The 20,356-nt window shown below is 45.3% G+C and overlaps 1 protein-coding gene across 1 annotated transcript in view; it reads left to right on the top strand.

Moving 5' to 3' along the window:
• Positions 1-20,076, top strand: part of LOC147899790 (cilia- and flagella-associated protein 251-like) — a 152,058-nt gene extending 131,982 nt beyond the window's left edge. Inside the window, exons 21-23 of the mRNA XM_087377084.1 lie at positions 3,030-3,147; positions 3,280-3,365; positions 19,729-20,076. Of these exons, the coding sequence (XP_087233210.1) occupies positions 3,030-3,147; positions 3,280-3,365; positions 19,729-19,843 (319 nt within the window). The 3' untranslated portion in view covers positions 19,844-20,076. The remainder of the gene's footprint in view (positions 1-3,029; positions 3,148-3,279; positions 3,366-19,728) is intronic.
• Positions 20,077-20,356: the final 280 nt, after the last annotated feature.

Raw genomic sequence — 20,356 nt, 5'->3', positions numbered from 1 at the left:
ATACAATATATTGGCATTTGCAAGGGGCATTCCACCCATAATATGCTGCTGGAAATTCTACATTCCGGGCCCTTCTGTGGGCTGTCCCACCATTGCCTGAAAAACTGATCCCCCTCCAAAGTATCTTGGATGCATCATGGGCTGAGGGAGGACGTGCTGTCCTTGATTGACTGAATCAAAATTATTGGCATTACCCACTATAGGGGTGACTGTGGGCATCTCTGGTGGCTGTCCACTGAAAGATACATGCCTGTGAGTCTTCTTCTGCTTCTTTTGAGCAGTCTTTTTGCTTCCAAATGGAGCAATATTAGTAGGAGGAGCTTGCATAATCTCCATGAAAGTCTGTTGCAATTGTGACATGATTCCCACTGCACTTTGCATTCACAACTGAAAAATAGCATTGGGATCAAGCTCCTCTACCTCATCTACCTCATCTTGTGAGTCCTCAGTGGCATGCTTAAGAGGAACAGACTGTTCCCCACTGTCTTGCTCCTCATCACGCTCGCTGATACTATGCTCCTCCTCAAAACTCTCTGATGCCCTGTCGTCCTCTTGCCCCTCGTGCTCGGAGATGGTCAACGACCTCTCACGGTGTGACATGCTTGCTGAGATTGATGGCTATAGCAAAAATTGCAATGAAGGCTTTCTTCACCCGACACTTCCAAGGCTCACCTCTGTGGAAAGATGGTGACGATCCCGGCAATGGAACCACTGTAACCGCCCTTCAAGAAACTAAAGGGCAGTAATCCTCGTCTACTCAGTCATAAACCTCATAAATAGCCACAATGCAAGCTTAAGTCGTGCTTCAACCACTTAACAATTCTTAGAAGTAAACTTCAACAACAATGGGGAGGCGAGAATGCCCTTGCTCAGAGAAAACAATACATAGTACACCCACTGGCCCCAAATGCCTTGGCGCCTCTTTCGGTATTTATTTAATGCTTCTGAATAGAAATTCTTTACACCATGGGTTCACCCCTTTACTGCTCCTTTGTGAAAATCCTCCGACTATCTTATGGGCATCCAATCCAAGTGCACCACTAGAATCCAATTGGCAAGGCAATCTTAGGCATCCACTTCTGACCTGACCCAATTGAAAGGCATCCAAGCATCCAAACCACTAGCAAATTGTACTCAAGCAGCCTCAAGGATTTCACATGCAACACACTGACCCTCTGGCCTTTCCCTAGGCACACCCTTTGCTTCTAAGTGCTCGTTTAAGCCTGTGGGAACCATAAAGGACTCCAAACACACAAGAAATACAATATAGTTAGCTTCAAAGTGAGAAATAACAATAAAAAAGAAAGACAACAATCAAATACCTGCTGTTTGTGGAAGAAGGGAGAGCTCAGTCCTTGCGCCTATCCCCTGACCAGGCTCCCAGCGGGGTGGAGGTGTCTTCCATCCTCTGGGAGAAGAGAGAGAGAACAAAAAGAAGGCAGAAGGAGGGCAAGAAAAGAGCTGAAGAGGCTATGGTCCACGGATCTGTCCTGAAGTGTCTGCCTCGGGATTCATGCCAGAAAATTCACCTCGGGAAGCTTTCCAGCCTCCAAATGCGTGCCAAAAACTCCTCGAAGTGCGTGCGTGCGTGCGTGCCTCGAAACACGGTACAGAAGTCTGTACATCCTCAACCTTGGTTTCTCTTCAACTCTTTTTGAGTTTTTGCTTACTCTTCTAGAGTATTGTTTCTCATGCCCAGCATGATGTATTTCCGCATCGAGCTTGCTCATGCAGGTTTTATCATACTTCAAAGAAGTCTCTTTCATGAAAAAAAAAAAGGGAGCTGAGACTTCACTGTACGCAGTCGTCTACCCGGACATCATTGATTTCTTGAGCCACGAGGAAGCTCTCCTTGTAAGAGGCTTCAATACGAGGATAGGTACACACCATGTATCACTTCTGGATTTCTATGATGATTCTATCTTATTACCAGATGTTGATTTAGACGAGGTAGGGATGTCTCGAGTCTCTGCAAACAGATAGGCCCTAGTCACATCCTATGGACATGCTCTACTAGACATGGACATGATACATGATCTTATCATCTATAATATCTTGGATTGTTGGCGCTCCTCAGGTGGGTTCACTTGCTTCCCACATGGGGGGGCTCCAGCGTAGTTGGCTATCTCTTGGGATCTATTGGCTTCTCTATCTCATGGCAAGCTCAAATTCTACAGAGACCATTGCTTGCAGATTACAAATGAGGGATTCATCGATCCACCAGGATACACACAGATCCACCGCTCCCACTCATTGAGGATATCGGATAGTTCTACGTCTCATCACACCGCCCCCAAATTGAGAGTGGTTGGGCAAAGGGCATACCCAGAGAGGGTTGCATCTGCACTCTATGCGATCACCGGGAGATTGAGTTAGAGAATATCTGTTTCTTTCTTTCAACCATACATTTTCACATCATGTCACATGTGGAGACCTACTACAAAGGTGTCTCTTTCTTTCAGTGACTGTCTGCATAGTTCATGTCGCTCTTTCATCCTCACCATACTGCTCTTTACAAGAGATTGTCTCCAACATCTCTTGTAACACACCTTGTGTGCCATTGTAGCAAGGCCATTAGAGGAAAGCTGATAGAGAACAGAAGATTGTGTCATAACTTTGGAAAGAGATTATACATGCATTGAGGAGCCAGCGGGAAAGGTGAATTTTATCCTCATGGTAGGGCATGACAGCGAAGACTTTTCTGAGGGGCAATTTTTTCTGATTGAGTATGGCATGAGATGGCTTGTTTGTTGGTATTGCTCAAGATCAGGACCCACCATTTTTGGATCTCCCAATACATATACTTTGTTAATTTCTTCTGTTTAGTTTGAGTGAGTTTTAGCTCTCCCATGGTGTATTTATTTGCTTTGAGAATGGTATCTGAGATGTGCTCATCACTGTGTTTGTTTTCTAAGGTGTAAAATATATATTTTTAAAATTTTCGAGCTGCCTGTGCCAATTGTTTCTTTTATAAATAATATCTTTTGCAAAGGATAATTCTCTATGTGTTTTGTGAAATTTGTTTTTAGACTACAGAATGGTCTCCCACGACCTCACAGCATAAATTTGGAGGATTTTGTAAACATTTTCATAAACCACAAACCTGTTGTAGATCTTGATGTATCACTCATACAGCATGCTTTCAATGTAAGTGGCTTTGTCGAAATATATGCTTGTATATTTTATGATTAGGAAATTTGAAATTATTGTCAAAAAGTGATCTCATGATGTATTTTAATAAGATATTCTATTTGCAAATGAGGCCTTCACTGTTTCCAGGCTCTTGGGTCAGATCCTATAATGGGAAGGTTGAATTCTGAGTCACTTTTTAGGATATTACAAACAGAGGGAGAACGAATGACAAGGTGCATCTCTATTTTCAATCTTTACCTTGTTCTCTAACCTTACTAAAGATGGTGAACAAGTGGTGAGGTGAGTCTTGTTTTTCATACCTTATCATCAGTACCTTGATTATTGTTCTTCTTGGTTCACTTCTAAGAACAAGATTGTGCAATGATCTTTCTTAGAGAGTGGAGAGGTATTCCTTTTCTCTCTTGAGTATCTTACTTGCATGGAGTGGCATTTTCATCTAGTCCTGACTTTTCTCAGGATTTGCAAATGCTTACATATTTTGGGTGATACTTTACCACTTTTTCTCATGCTTTGCATGATATATTTCTGCCTTGAGTGCTTTCCTCTTGGCTAAATAAAAAGAATATTTCACACGAACAAAAACTGATTGAATTGAATTTTAAATAACCAAAAGGCTTGGTTAAGATTATGGTTTAGGTAGGTCAATGGAAAACATTTAATGTGGAGGTTTTAACATTGATCTTAATCTCACTATTTGGGGACATAGTGTTTGGGACTCAGGGAAGGCCTTTCTGTGAAATGGAGGAGGTAAATCCAACATGACATAGGAGTTATCCCACATATGAGGAGAGACCTAGGGCGAGTGGCCATGCACTTTATTTAAGGGGGTCCTTCATTTTGGAATGGACTCGTGCAATTGAGTCTTCTTCTTTCATTTGGCCTTTCATGGTTTGGTGATATTCCCCTCCCTAGCTTTTGGTACATGGTAGTCTCCTTTTCCTTTGTGCCTTGTGCATCTCCACCTTATCCTCTTCATTTCCTCTCTGTAGACTTCATGCATATCCACCTTATTCTCCTCTTTTCCCATCCACATCCTCCTGTCTAGATTCAATGTTAAGTAAAAGAAAACTGATTGCCACTTGAAAGGGCCAACCTATTTCCTGAGCTCCCAGCGTACTACCTAAGGAGTCTCTGGAACAGGGGCTAACAACCACAGTGGCGGGCTATACAACCAACAATGAATAACTCTCTCCATGAGAACGCAGAAGGTATCTGGAGTCCATGCCTTGCAGAAACGCTCTTGCCTTTCGGCAGTCGCTCTAGCCCTTGGAGTCCCATGCTCCCAAATGGCTTGCAGATCGTAGATAATATGTTGCTAGATCGTGACTAAAGTGGCCACCGGAGTGATCTGCTGGCCTCCCATGAACCAACTACAATGAGCGACCCAGGTGTGCCATGCAGTGATGCTAGCAATTATCTCCCGCACACTATCCTTTGCCAAGGGTATAGGGCACGAATGTCTAGGAGATATTGCCTCATGTGCCTCGATCCTAGTCACTATCTTGCCGTGAATCCGAAAGGTTGTGACTTTGGGGTCAGTTGAAAACGTGTGCGCACCCTCCGTGAGCCAAGCAATCCCCCGCGTGGTGTCTCTCTCCATGCGGTGGGTACTTGCCATTATCCTTAGAGTTGCTGACCAGACCCTATGTGCTGTGCCGGGCATCCCCATAGACAATAAGAAGTCGTCTCAGTCACTCCGTCTGTAGAGCAGTGGCATCTGCCATCCACCCTCATTTACTCCAACTAGGGACCAACGGTCAAGCCACCATGCGCTGCCATCTAGAAGAAGTAGGAGATCTTCCGTGGTTGTTGTTTTTTTTTTTTTTTTGGCAAAAAGAGACTTCTATTAAGTATTAAAGAAAACCGTTAGAGCAAGCTCCATATGGGATACACCATGCAATGCATGAAAAGCTCAAGAGCCAAAAAGAAAGGATTGGGGCTGATAGTGCCATCTCAATCCGGTAGAAACCTCCGAGAAAAAGGGAGAACCCCTCCAAACTCGAAGAAATACAGTCCTTCTAGAAGAGGCTGCCCGTGAAGGGCCCTGCATGCTAGCCCATATGGCTATCAAAGTGTGAAGTGTGTCAGTCCAAATACCCGTGAACACCTGTGATGGGTGTATCTGGGTGCCATCCAAGGCCTCTGTACATCTGGCTCTCCAAATGTGCCAAGAGGAAATGCTAGCCAAAATCTCCCAAGAGGTGTCCACTAAAGCATGAGAAGCTCTGAAGGGAGTAAGTGGTACATCCTGAAGAGAGCAGGGCTCTATCACCTGCCGGCGGACCGAGAGTGCCCAAGAAGAAGGCTCACCCTCATAAAACACCTGGGGCCCAGTAAGGGATAACCATGCGACCGAGCCCCAAGCCATGAAGAAAGGGGAAGTGATTGTAGGTTGGACTAGAGGTATGACCAGAATTGGAGAATGATCTCTCTCAAGACCTCTTGGTTGACCCAGTGTCGCTCTGTTGAGGGGGTTAGACTGTTGTCTCCAATTGGAAGCGCATCCAATACGAGTCGTGTAAGAGAAGAAGGCCACCTTCTCCACCCTGTCAGAGTGTCCTACTTGAGTGGGGCCAAAACCAATCTCCTAGACCCCACTAAACATCCCTGAGAGGACGTCCCTTCCCATAACCAAAGTCTGCAGTGTGCTCCCTCCGTGTCCGAGAGAACCAAATCCAAGTCAATAGTCTAGCTTTTGCCCAGCCGGCCCACAATCTTGATCCTATGCTGATTAAGTCCAAAGCCACCTCGTCCCACTGATCACTCTCCATGTCTGCCATCAGAAGGCCTCCTTCCCTTAGTCTATAGAATCTATGCTGAAAACGACATAGAATTAGGGGCACTCCCATCTGAGAGAATGCCCAGACCAGCAGTGTGGAGTCTAGGTGGTGCTCAACCCCTCCCACCAAGAGTTTGGAATCGTTGTGTCTGTCTTTGTTGCCCTGGCACCCGATCCTCTAATGTGCAAGAGTACCTGCTCTCTATCCTCATCCTACAAAGAAAGCTGTCTCCAAGTCCCAAAGGAACGCGTAGAGCCACTATCCCACTGCGCTCAACTGATATGCATCCGCTGACCAAGCATGTGCCCCTTTGGATCCTGAACCTCTAGGTGCCAACAACGGCTGCCGCTCAAACTCTCCCTGCAAGTGAGGCTGGCTGGAATAAGACTGAGTGAGAAGCACTTCCAGACTCTAAAAAGGCTTCTCATTAGGGGGGAGCCTTTCCCTATGAGAGGCACATGCAATAAAATCCATCTGAATGACACTACCACCGACCACGTGTACAAGGGATGCTCCTGAGAAGCCCGCGTTGCATCAAGAGCTTCCAGATTTCAGAACGTGGAGTGAGACCTCGCAATACGAACTTGCCTAGGAGGGCTCTACACTGCATCTCACGATCAATAATACCAAGGCCCCCTGGGCTTGTTGCAAGATCATAGTCTGCCATGCAATCCTAGCACGGGTATTTCGAGTGCCATCCCGTCCCTGTCCATATGAAATTACATACCTATCGTCTCGCTACCCCATGCAGCTTCTGTAAAAGCACTAGCAAGAGGCTATGTACCAGTCTGTAGCAAGGAGTACTTGACTCGACACTAGAGCCCTGCCTAGTAGAGGGAGTTTGGCCGAGCTCCAATAGAGAAGCTTTCCATGTTCGTGCCCACTTAGCACCCAAGATACCGCACTGTTTGTCCTCACGAGATCCATGAAACCTAGGGCCATCCCCTAATCTCGAATCGCTTAAACCTCCTCAGTTGCTATAAGGAAACCCATTGATTTGGCCAAGTTGATCCTGGCACCCGAAGCCACACAATAAGTGGCTAGAGACCTCCTAGTCACACAATAAGTCTCTAGCCACACAATAAGTGGCTAGAGACCTCCTAGTCACCTCTAGACTCTCTGCAGAGCCCTCCACATAAAGTACTGTGTAATCTACAAACTCAATCGAGCAGCTCCTCCCCTTGCCAAAGTGGTAGTCTCATCCCTATGAGGCCCCAGCCTGTGAGCATAAAAAATAAGGCATCGCTTGTGTGACCGACGCCAATAAGCATTTGGTTGGAACTACTTGCGTCAATGGCTGAGACCCCTTTGACCCACCTGTCGAAGATGCCCAACCACTTCATAGTGCGTTCCAAGAAGGGCCACTCTACCTTGTCATATGCCTTCTCAAAATCCAAGAGCAGGATAGCAAGAGGCTGAGACTGCCCCTGGGCCTAGTCAAGAGCCTCCCAAAAATGTTGTACAAGATGCTGTGTTCTTGGACAAAACCCTATCTGAGTGTCATGGATGATGTCCACCAAATGCGGTAGCAGATGCAGACTCAAGACCTTAGCTAAGATCTTGTAGGATGTGTCCAACAAGATGATCGGCCTCCACTATCACGGTCTGCTCTATCGCTCCCTTTTGGGTTCAAACAAATCCACCCTTTGCTCAAGGACTAAGGAAGCAAGCTTGTGTTGAAGATGTCTTGGAAAGCACGCAGTACAAATGTGCAACTTGAAACACCCAAAGAAGTTCAGCTTCAAGCCATCCTCACTAGGTCACTTCTACAAGGGAAGTGCTTGCAAAGCCTACGGAAGATCCTAATCTGTGAAGGGCATCTTTAACTAACTGATCATGCTGTGCAACACCAACGATGGGATGTGCTCCTAGGCAGGACTCCTCTTCTGCTTGAAATAGACCACTGTAGAACTCGGTGGTCATTCTGAGAATCCCCTGGGGTTCCAAGTGCATGTAGCCGTCCGGACCTCTCAGTCTCTGCAATTATGTCTCTGCTGATCTACGTTTTACACTCCAAAAGAACTGCCTGGTCATCCTGTCCCCTTGCTGCACCCACCGGGATGTAAAGGAGTGGTAGGAGAACTCTGCCCGACGTAACTCTGTGCCCTGGAGGTCCAACCGCATCCACTCGTATCTATTTGCCATCCACTACGGGCCCGTGTCCCGCTCCCTCAGATGCTCAATGGAGGCCAAGTTTTGTCTCAACGCCCGCTCTCGTGCTTGGAGAAGTCGGCGTCACCGCAAAGCCTGGGACTGCAACTTCTCATTGCTTTGCTGAATTGCCTTTGAGGTCCACATAGCCCATCCTCCCTCTGGGATGTCAGCTGGCTGGCTCCAAATCTCTGCTCCTGTAGAAGAGCATCAAGAATGTGGATCCCCTTCTGGGGGGAAGCCCTCTCCGGGGCTGCTCAAGCTGCAAAATTGTCGAAGAATGGTCGGACATTGTGGTACCTGCCAGAATACCATTGGCTCCACCTCTATGCAATGCCCAGTCCCCCACGAAGAATCTGTCTAGCCTCTCTAGGAGTCCATCATGCCTACACTGATAGAAAGAGAAACTAAGGCTACCTAGAAGCCTAGAGAACTACTTGTCTCTCCAGGGTTCTCTACTGCTGCAGATATTGAAAATGAGCTTCTCCCAAGTGCTCCTCTCTGTCGCTGGCAATTCTAAGAAGGATGCACCACCCTCTTTATCCTCTCCATACTCTAGATTGTTGAAGTCGCCTCCAACAATCCAAGAGTCAACGTCTGGGAGGCTCTTCGTCAAGTGTCTCCAAAAAGTGGGACGTTGTTGTCTACACGCCAAGGCATAGACATTCAGGATCCCTATCTTAGAGTCTCTGCACTAATCCGCATCCACACTGCCCTGCTTGTAATCAGCCCCCCTTGCTTGAAAATTTCCGTGGCCACGGTCTGAGAAATTGAAAAGCAGACTACTCCACTCCTGCCCACTACAAGAGATTAGACCTCGAGGCTCTCCCTGGCAAAAGATGGTGTCTCCAGCTGATGTCTGCTGCTGAAATTGTATGCTCCTGAATTAGAAGAAAATCCACCGATCTCCCAACCACTACCCTCTGAAGGTCCCGGTGAAGGATCAAGTAGTGTGGCTTGTCACGGGGATGTGAATTTCTAAGCTTTAGGAATTCACGATGACTACCCTAGCCTCAAATTGATTAAATTTATTAAAAGGCCATTTCAGTGCAATTAATTCCATGGGCCAAGGCAAGGATCTGAAGGTTAGAGAGGGGTAAAAATACCTCTAGCTAAATTGGGCTTGGAGGCCACATGTGGCATAGGTAACTTGCAGGGCAAGCAAAAGGCAGCTATTCCAGATCAGGTGGATTGGGGGCCAACCCAAATGGTCATCTATGCCTAGCAACAGAGCAGTTCATTTTTGCTGCATGCCTGCTGTCCACACCTTCCTAGAGCCTAAAATCTGAATCACACTTTTTCCAAGAGCCTTCCAAGCTAGGCGCGTATCAAAATCGCACCTTTCCAGGCTGTTTTTTTTTGTGTGCAAAAAGATTACTTCATTAAGTATGAATGAAAGCCACAAGAGCAAGCTCAAATGTGGGAGTACATCATGTCATGCATGAAAGAAAAAACAGCTCAAAAAGAGCTAACAAAAATCCAAGGTGGAGGCTGAAAAAGAGATAACAAACTCCTTTTCAGGCTGTTTGGAGCTATTAGGCAAATCAATCTGCTTCCAAACTGGTGGATCTATTGAGTCGCACCTACCAGAGACTTTCTAGGGCTTCCAGACCTGATTTCAGGTCCACACTAGGGTCACTAGACTGATTGTTATTAGGATTCGCACCTGTTTGAGCTGCTCCAGACCTCCAGAACTGGATGAAATCATTGTTGCAGGCTTCCAGGGTGCCAAATTTCTACCACTCATTTCGTCTACTAGGGTTGGGCTGCTAGGGGCTAGAAGGGTGCCAAAAGGAAATCGATTTTCTCTGTTTTACCTCTACATCTAGGAAGCTTGATAACTGCTTCAGATCAATTTGCCTTCTTGTTTGCTATTGCTTCAGGGTTTCTAGAGCCCTCTGATCAGTTGTCAGCCTCTTAGAAGCCCTATAGTTGCCTCATAGTCTTTAGAATTTATTGCCTTGCTGCTGCAAGTGACCTTTTGGTGTGCGGTTGGCTGTTTTGCTGGTCTTTGCCTTGGGAGGAATCTTTTAGAGCTGCCAAGACAGTAGACTCGGTTGATTTCTCTCCTGCCAAGACTCCTTTAGAGCTGCCAGGTTAGAACTTATCAGCCAGATATGGGAGAAAGGTCGCTATGGAATGTTGCACTGGACTGGGATGCCTATGTTGCTATGGAATGTTGCAGTGGACTGGAATGCCTATCTGAGACTGGAACTGTTTGCGTAGCAGGACGGAATTGCCCATGAACGGAATATTCAGTTGGATGATTTTGGTCGGATGCATGAGAGTGCTTTTATTATATTTTTTGTTGCCTTTTGAATAAAAGATAAAGAAATACCGAAAGTGGCACTAAGTTTTAGGGCCAATATGGTGTCTGGTGCAGATAGGGGCAATCTAGCTCTTGAATACTGGATTTGGAATTATTATGTTGTTGTGAATATTTTCTAGATGGCTCAAAACTGAGTATTTGCTGGATATTATCTGGAAGGCCGGTTTCAGTGGCTACTGACGCGGACAGTCGTGGAGCCCATGCATGTTCCAACTCACTAATGTCCAGCTCATGGAGAAGAGGCTTGAGGAGATAGAGCTCTCTTGTGAGTAGGAGCCTGCGCCACTTCATCTGATCTCTGAGATTTCATGAGGTTTGGAAAGGGAGTAATCTGTATCAGTGAGTCTCCATATCAAAGGCATAACAGGTTCTATGCCAATCTTGAGGGCCTACTGCATCATGAAGGACACCTCAATCCCCAGCTTGGCTGTGCATTTGTATAGAGGCCGATGTGTGACCTCGAATAATCTATCTGTGCTCCTAGGCGGATGATGCCCATGGCATGACTTGTGCTGGGTTTCTCAGAGGAGAAACCTAGCTGAAAAGTAACCGAGCTACGTGATTGAGCCACATGTCCACTCCCTGAGGGCCCATCCATTCCTCCATCATCTAGTCATTCATCATTTTGTCGAACAGAGAGGGGGTCCACTTTTCCTTTCCCGTGGAGGCAAAGTTGAACCCCCAAAAGGGGCGAGTACAAGAGCCAAACACTTCAATTGAGCCCCCCTTTGTGGGGCTGCAAAATCATAACCGTCAACTCCAGGGCAAGAGGGTATGTATCGGGTATCTCCAAATAGGTCCACGGGCTGATCCTCCAAAACTCCCTAGGTAGAGGTTGCCCAGCAGGGCGAGGCTTCGGGCCTGAGATTTGAGATGAGGAGTCTCCTGAAGAGGAGAGGTCGTGTCTTGTAGATGGGTGGAAGAGTGATGTTGTGAGAGGAGGCCATCACCTAAGAAGAGGGGGTGGCTCTGTTGTGCCCTTCTCGAGAGGCTTAGGGTCTAGGCAAGGAAGGGATGAGAAGAGGAGGAAGAAGCCATTGACCCTACCTCAGCGGGAGGAGGAGAGGGGGGGATCGGGAGCTCACAATGGGGGAGCAGGTGGGTGGTGAGGGTGGCAGCAACTGAAGAGGGGGGGAGAGGGGGGAGGAGGGAGGGGAGAAGAAGAGAGCCGGGGGGCTACGGAGGGGTCAGAAGAACTGGAAAGGGAGCTATCAGTGTTGTCTAGGGAGTGGGGGAAGTAGCCGCTCAATCGATGGCCGCCGAGGCTGCTACACCTTGTTGGTCTTGTTGTCAGGTTGACTCCCGTGGGACATTATCAGTGGAATTGACTAAGCATCAAAAGAAGTCCCATCCTCTTGCGGACGGGCAACCTCTGCTTGCTTCTCCTATGGTTTGGGGGGTGTTTGCTTTCCGTGAGACTGGGGAGTTATCTCGTGCTCTGTCCTCCTCCACTCACTCACATTGCCTAACACGTCGTCGTCGTTGCTTCAAGGCATTCTTAATGGGTCCAAGCCCCGGGTCCAAGCCCCTCCAGAAGGCTCTACCTAGGGTGTCTGGGACTCTATCCTCTGACCTGTCTCACATTGCACATCCTCTAGGCAAGCAAACCTCTACGCTGGGTGTAGCTGAGGGGGATCCTTGCCCTGATCTCTCCTGCAATCCTTGGCCAAGTGCCCCATCTGCCTACATCATAAGCACTGCCCTGATAGACCTGAGATCTCTATGAGCTATCTGAGCTCACCACCATCCAAAGTCTCCATGAAAATCGCCTCCGGAAGAGTCTCCGGACACCCCGCAATCAACCTGATTTTGGAGACTCCATCATCTACTACCACTGTTGCTGTCATATGAGGGGGCAGCTCCAACACCGTGCCAAAGGACCCACCAATGGAGTGGAGGATGGGTCTATACTCCTTGGGGAGCCAGCTCCACAAGCTGGATGCCAGAGATTGTTCTAAGTTAGGTAAATTGCTTTCAAGTCACATGTTTTGGTCACCTACCTTGGGTACTAGGGGCGGACATGTGTTTCAATATCAGATTCCTTTCTCCCCTTGGTAGTTGGACACTATATCATTATCCACTCCAGAGCTTAGTGGATCATTATGTTGATTTGGGGGTACCTCACCAAGGTAGTTTTATAGATTGGGGCTTCTCATATGCAGGGTGCAGTGTTATCCCCTTCACATGTGGCAACAGACCTCTCTGATATTAGTGACTTCTATCATTCAATCGTTGCTAATACCAGAAGGCAAGAGATTCTCAGACAGGAACTTGGTCTTCGCTGCCAGTTGGAAGGCCTTCAGAGGAAAGAGTAGAAACTGCCTACAGATGCTTGGATTCAGCAGCATCTTGCTGCAGCAAGGGCTCTTTAGCAGACATTGCTAGATCAAAGAGCAGTGTATGCCTTTCATGCATGAGAGTCCTTTTGGACTCAGATGGGTGGTAGAGTCAATAAGTGTTTTTTCTTTGCTCATGGTCAGAGACATAGTAGAGAGAGTGCCACTCAGCTCATCGACTCAGATGGGGTTTTGCAAACCAATCCAGATGCTATCATGTGCATAGCTACTGATTTTTATACCTCCCTTCTCGCACAGCAGATTCTGACACGATGGTCAAAGATGATACCAGGGTTCGGATATGAAATTCATGACAGCTTTACTTGCTCTTCACAAGGGCTAGTGCTCGGTTCAGATGGGCTTTCCCCAGCATTCTTTATTGCCAGTTGGGATGAGATTGGGGATCACATAACCTCAACCCTATAGGTGTTTGGGACTCTAGTACTATGCTTGGATCACTGGCAGAGGGTCTTGTCCATCTCATTCCAAGAGGGGGTTGCAGAAATTTGGTATCACAGTGGAGACCTATCACTCTCTTGGGCACCTTATATAAAATTTTGGCAAAAGCGATTAGCTTACGATTGTAGCCCTATCTTCCGGACCTCATCCATGACACATAGGTGGGATTTGTGCATGGAAGGAGCATTTTTAATAATATTTTTCCTTTTAGGAAAGCTTCGGATTGGGCTATGCAAAGTGGACAGAATTTAGCCATTCTTCTCTTGGATTTCGAGAAAGCCTATGATAGAGTAGATTGGGATTTCCTAGAGGGCACCGTTCATCGTTTTGGATTCTCAGATGCATGGATTAGAGGGGTCTCCTCTTTGTACAATCTCCTCTTTGTACAGATCAGCCCACATCCAGGTACTTATAAGAGAAATCAGGGGAGATAGATTTCAGATTTCCAGATCAGTTGGTCAGGGATGCCCTCTCGCCCCTTTTCTTTTTGTCTTTATGGCTAAAGCTATGAGCATTTTTCTCAGATCACAATCTGATATTTTTGGGCTGAAGCTTCCCCTGAGACATAATGAGAAACTGATAGACTGTGAGTTGGTGCAGCTGTAAGGATTGCATCACTCAGCTCAAGAGACCTATAAGGAATTTTAGGTGGAATGGGCTAGATGGCACCACATATACTGTGGCTAGGGTGGCTTGGGGCACGTTGATCCTTCCCACAAAAGGAGGTCTCAATATCATAGCCCCGGACTTGCAGTGCAGGGCATTACTTTGCAATATTGTGGTAAGGGGACTTTTGTCTGGGCTAGAGCCTTGAAATGATTTCTTTATTCGAAGAATACATGCATGTACTCCTTTAGGTGGAGACTGGATGGGTAGCACCAAATTTATCCTTAAGCCCCCTCGGGTGTCCTTCCTCTCCTCTTATGGTGGCCATTTTGAAAGCTTGGAGCAACTTTAGAAATACTCTTCGGAGAATTCCCCTAGTTTCTTAGGAAGAGATTGATAGGTAGCCAGTCATGTGGAATGACAGCATACTTGATGAGCATGGCAGACGGCTAGGCCAATCACATTATATGCAGTGATAGTCGAGATGGGAAAGAGGCCCTGCCTCCTCTATAGGATCTTGGAAACCTTTCAAAAAGCTGCCGGAGGATTGTAAATTTTAATGAGTAAGTCATCTTAGAGGAAGTATAGGAAGGTTCCATCAGATGGATGCATCCATTTCAGAGGATTGAATTGAGACAGATAATATGCATATTTCTTGTTCCACTTGGATGGGAGCCTTCTAGGGTTTGGGCATTCCACTTCAGATTATCGTTTTGCCACGATCACACGAGGATGCCTTGGTTCTTTATTTCCAGATGGGAGACAGGCTGTCTAGATCTTTAGATGATGTTTTTCTTTTCAGCCTATCAGGGTCATTGGTTTGTAGAACATGGCTCAGATTCTTAGTGGTACCTAGACCCTTACCCACTACTCTTGGCCTTGGGTTCATGGAGATTGTGGCTCTATGGTGGGCCCCCAATAAAGTATTTGCAGTGGCACCCAGGAGAGTGGGAATGGATTGGATGAAGGGCATCAAGAGAAGGGCCTCCCCTTCTTTTGTTACACGGTTAAGTAATGCCAAGTGGTTTCATATCAGTTGTAGAGGCTGGAGACCTTCTAGAGCTTCTCATTGGGAGAATTTTCAGATTTTTACTGATTTGTAGAAAGTTTTTAAAGGAGACTCTGGAGATCCCATAGGAATAGAAAAATCACTCTTTCTTTTGGCTTTCTAATATGGTGGGAGTGCAGTTAATTTGTGGAGGTCCAAGTTCGGGGCGGACTCTACGTGTCCTTGTTGCCACTCTGTGGTGGTGGAATCAGTTCAAGACTGCTTATGAGATTGTAGACAGGCGAGGATTATCTAGAAAGGGATTGCTAGGATTTTCAGCACCTTTGCCCATCACCCTTTCTTCATGACCTAGGGTTCAATTGCTCAGCTTTCCCTTTGAGGTCCTCATGTATCCAGATATGCCATGCTGAAATGCAAGCTAGAATCTCCCAAGAGGAATCCATCAAAGCATGTATCGCTCTGAAAGGTAAGGCTGGTACATCATCCAGAGAGCATGACTCTACTAAGTGTCGCCGAATCCAGAAAGCAGAAGAAGAGTCACGCCTTCCGTAAAAGAGCCAAATGGATAGAGATCCTAGACCATTCCCAAGTCCACACCCCTCTCATACTTTGGCCAGTATTGGGACGGATACTAGACATACTTTGATGGCCACTTGGATGAGCATGCAGGGATCTTTTAGAGTAGTGTTTGCTAGAGCCTAGGAGGCTACGTTTCTTAGGAATGGAGAGCCTCCTCTTTCTTCTCGGAGGCCTCTACGGGGTTGTAGTGGCATTTTCAGCCTCAGCCTTGGATTTTTCCTACCTTATTTTGAGGGGGAGTTTTTGGCCATTTTTATCTCGTGCTCTGCATGTTGTATTTCCTCTTTGAGCTTGCTCTCACGGGTTCTGTTTGTACTTAATAGAAGACTTTTTCATTAAAAAAAACAAAAGAAGCTCCACAAGAGACCTAGTAGTGCCGGGGGAGCTTAGATATAGAAGGCAGATCCCTCTACCATAGATGGTAACATCCTGAATGTGGTCCCCATCCAATGCTAAGCTGATTTGAATCCAATCACGAACCTAGCTCTTGGTTGGTGTGAGGCCAACTATCCTGCCTACCAATGCCATGTCTTGGAGTCCCTGAAGGCTGGCTAAAAAGGACCAGCAAAGGGGTGTTCGAAGTAGGGAGTACGAAGGCACCAGCCCTCTAAAAACCACCGCCAAGGAGCTCTAACAAAACAAAAAACACAACCAGCCAGAGTCCAGTTGTGGGCTGCTCCAAGAGGGACAGCACCATAAAATAAAATGCTCTGAAGAATCATGAAGTGCCATTGAGAAGAGAACTCCAGAAAGCTGAGAAAATAACCACCTCCCAAACTACCAGGAGGGCTTTGAAAAGAGAGCTGTAGAGCTGGGGATACCGCCCAAAAAACACCTAGGGGGGCCAGCTTGAAGCGTTGGAGGAGCGCGGCACCTCCAAGGGAGGTCTGGCTGTCACAATCTAATTAACTCCAAGCTCGTGAAGAGGCTGGAACTAAAAACTAGTTCATTTGACTATGCATATGTAGTCAGAATGGTAGATTGAAGTATGGGATCAAAGGGTTACCCAGTTCGAGCTTCAGATTTAGGACTATGCAGAGAAGCTAGATTTTGAAATGACCACGCTTGCTCACACAAATATAGCCCTAGGAAAGGCATGGCATTCCAAGAAAAATCCAACCATTATTGGAAAAAGCACATTTATCAGTTTATGATGAATGATGTCCAATACGTACTATGAGGTGGAAAGTATTTGCCTCAAGTCTGTTCCATCTTCATGATGGAAGTTCGAGAAACTCCAAAAGAGTTTTAATTTCTTTGTCAGCATCGGTAGAGTCGATTGGTGATCCATTGACTAGCACTGATGCTACCAAAATGGGGAAGTAACCAATGGTAGATCAGATCGTAGAGTTGTTCTTTGATTGCTTTAGGGATAAGTTGCCTTATTGTTTACCTTCAGAGGGGAATATTGAACACAATAATGAACTTATCCCGGGAGTAGAACTTGTCAATAGGCCTCCCTATACATTAAGTTTTTTTAAAGAAGCTGAGGTGTGAAGGCACCTAGGAGAATACCTGGAGTTGGGATAGATTCAGCCTAGTTTCCCACCTATGACTTTGCTAGTGATATTGAAGAAGAAGAAAGATGATACCTTTTGTCTCTGTATAGATTATAGAGGATTGAAAGATATCCCTATTAAGCATAGGTATCCAATGGCTCGGATTGATGATTTGCTAGATGCGTTATATGGAGCCATGATTTTCAGCAACATGATCTAAAGAGTGGCTACCATCAAATCTGGATTAGAGCCGAGAATGTGCATAAAATTGCTTTTAGAAATAGGTTTGGACATTACGAGTTTTTGTACTGCTATTTGGGATTACCAATGCTCCAGCTAAGTTCTTCATTCTTATAAATGGCTTACTATGTCCATATATCGAGAAGTTTGTAGTACGTTTTAAGGGTGACATTATTGTTTACAACAAAAGTATTGCTAAGCATCGTGAACACTTAAGAACAATGCTCGATACTTTGAGGAATCAAGAGGGAAGGCTAGTATACTTTGAAATCAAGAGGCTTTCTCCCTCGCGAAATTGGCCAACTTATGAACTAGAGTTGTAAACTATTATTTATGCTTTGAAAGCATGGAGGCATTATTTGTATGGTTCAAAGTTTTACATGGATGTGGACCACGATACTCTGAAGTATTTTTATAAACAACCTGATTTGAGTGGCCACCAAGCTAAGTGGGAAGCGCTCATGCAAGAGTTTAATATGAAGATTCGGTATGAAAGAGGAAAGGAGACTAAGGTTGCTAATGCATTGTCGAGCATTATGCACAATACGAGTTTCATGGTATTAGAGAGTGCTCTAATGATCGAGATTAGAGAAACTCGAAAATTAGATGAGTTTGTCTAGAGCCTTTGGCCTAAGACTCACGTTATTAAACCTAGGGAAATAGATGACCTGGAATTTAGAAAAGACCAAACTTATTCAAGACATACCATAGGGACTGGTATGCTAAAACGGATGATAAAAGTCACCGACACGAATGAGCACTGCAGCCACATGTGAAGGGAATGGCATCCACCCTGCACGTGAGAAACCCAAATCGGCAACGCTACCTCCGTGAGGTCCTCCTCTGCATAAAAGGCATCTAGAATCCTAAGACTGGCAGAGTGTCCTCTCAAATGAGGCCCCGAAATCATAAATACCACGAGAAGGCGATCTGAGGTGGATACCCCAATGGAAACACATATTGACCCACCTCTATCTAAAGCCCAGTCATCAACAGAAAAATACTTTCTCAACTCAAATGGCATGGTCGGGACTCTCTTGATGGAAATTCGTTGTGTCGAGAGTTTACATTAGTCAAAGGTGTTTGCACATCCATTGGCTTTGTAGGAGTCCAGATGCTCATATTGCATTTTTCGAAGGGATCCACATTGTGGGAGATATGTTTGATGATGCCGGCATCATGGTGGCTCTGTGCAATTTGTGATTGATGGAAGAGTCTTGAAGAGGGAATATCACATTTTCAAGATACAAGCAACATCATATTGGAAAGGCAAATTTGAACGACACATGGTGCTTCATTAGTGGAAATGAAGTGTTGTGAGAAGTATCCCATGCTTCTTTGAGTTGCAAAAACTGTCATGTTGCAATGCAGTAGCACAACTATTTGTGAAAGGGGATTTAGCATTAGAACATCATTAAAAATAAGTTAAGATATAGCCTGGAGTCAAAGAGAATGGATGCTCTAATATGGATTTCAATTGATGGACCGTCTTTACAAGAGTTGGACTTTATGCCAGCAATGTTAGTTATGGCAAAATAATGCATCAAAAACATGTAGACAGGTATACTCAAAAGTGTAGTGATGCATCTTCTTAACTCTCCATTTGCTATTCAAAAGCTTATTCTTAAGCAGTCACATCAGACATTTTGGTTGAGACTTCACTATTGATCTCTTTGGCATACACTTTCTGAGAAACTCTAGGACTTTTTGTAGGTGCCCTATATTGAGCTCATATAAAGATTGTTCCTTTACTCACATGTTCTAGGCTGTCATCCATTACTATTGGTTGACCTCATGGTTGCCAACTTGTAAAAGGTTTTGTGGCCTCCCCCTTGGATTTCAGTTCGTGCAAATCACATTTGGTTTATGACTGGTGGTGGTAGAAAAGATTGCAGCAACTTTGGAGTTGCAAAAATCCCTCTTTTCTAACACTTTTCTTATGGTCGGTTATGCGTGGAATTATCCATTTGGACAAATCTTGGCATGCCGACACATTGCTCCAAATACTTGTTACAGACATATGGCTCCAAGGCCCACCTCTTTTGGCTTTTCCCTAAGCCTCGTGACTTCTTACATTTTCTACAGCAGCTTCTATAGGCAAGCTTTCTCAGTGCTCGCTTTGGCAAGCAATTCTGGCTATTTGCAATCCGCCCTGTTAGGAAGGGGTATGATCTTTTTTTCACTTGGGTTTGCTATTGGGAACTCTAGGACTCTATGGAAAGATAGAAACAATAGAGTATGTGATGATCTGTCTCTAGCTAAGTATCATTTCTTTCGGATGTCACTGTGAGAATTGTTCTTCGATGTTTGTGTGCTCGTCATCTGAATTATCCTGCATACTTGTTAGACAATGCTATCTTTTGATGTTGTAGTATCATGTTTGCTATTTAGGGACTGCTTCTTGTAATATAAATATAAATACACTTCCCCCCCAAAAAAAGGTTTGCGTGCATGCTCATGTAGCATAGCATAGAACGTAAACTAATAAGCTTGCCTGCAGCCCCTTGTGCTCCTTTCAGTACGTGCATACATCTAACACATGTAGAGCAGAACCACTTTATTATGTATTAATTTACCTCTTCAACAGGGAAGAACTACAGTATTGCTTTAGTACCAATCTCCAAAGGTCTGTCGAATTAGAAGCTCTACCAGATGAAATCAGTGCAACATGGTTTGGTGGTATACTATTGAGGCTTTATTGATTCAGGTACTCGTGGTATTTAACAAAATAGTCCCAATACCCTAACTAAATGATGTTCAAATCCTTATAAACATGATTATTTTTCTTAAGGCGAAAATTCAATCTCCTTTTTGCAAGGATTCAAATATATAAGTTAGTTTAGTGGCTATACTCCTCCCGAGTCTTGTGTTTTGTCAATTAGGTCCTCCTTTTTGTTGATCTGACTTCCTTAGGTTATCTGACCTACCTGGTCAAGAGTTGTGTAATTAAGAAAATGTTTATATTCTTCATTCCTATTATACATTGAGACCTGTGAAACAAGGGAAGAAGGCATATCTTGCACAGACATACTCAATAACACTAGATGAAGGCGTTTTATTAAAAAGAGAAAGTCCAAATATGTAACGTGTGTTGAAGGATCCATAAGGAAATAGGAATTGGTGTCCCCCTAAAATCTGAAAAATTCATTGTTGAAGCATCCTTTGAGTTTGTATGAGAATTCATTGGGAAATAGTAACTTTTGAGAGGGGGAAGG

This window comes from Dipteris shenzhenensis, chromosome 7, assembly GCF_047967505.1.
Source record: "Dipteris shenzhenensis isolate YYH24624 ecotype China chromosome 7, Dip_SZ_1.0, whole genome shotgun sequence".
Classification (NCBI taxonomy): domain Eukaryota; kingdom Viridiplantae; phylum Streptophyta; class Polypodiopsida; order Gleicheniales; family Dipteridaceae; genus Dipteris; species Dipteris shenzhenensis.
The sequence above is the reverse complement of the archived record's forward strand: the minus strand, read 5'-3'. Positions and strand labels throughout refer to the sequence as shown.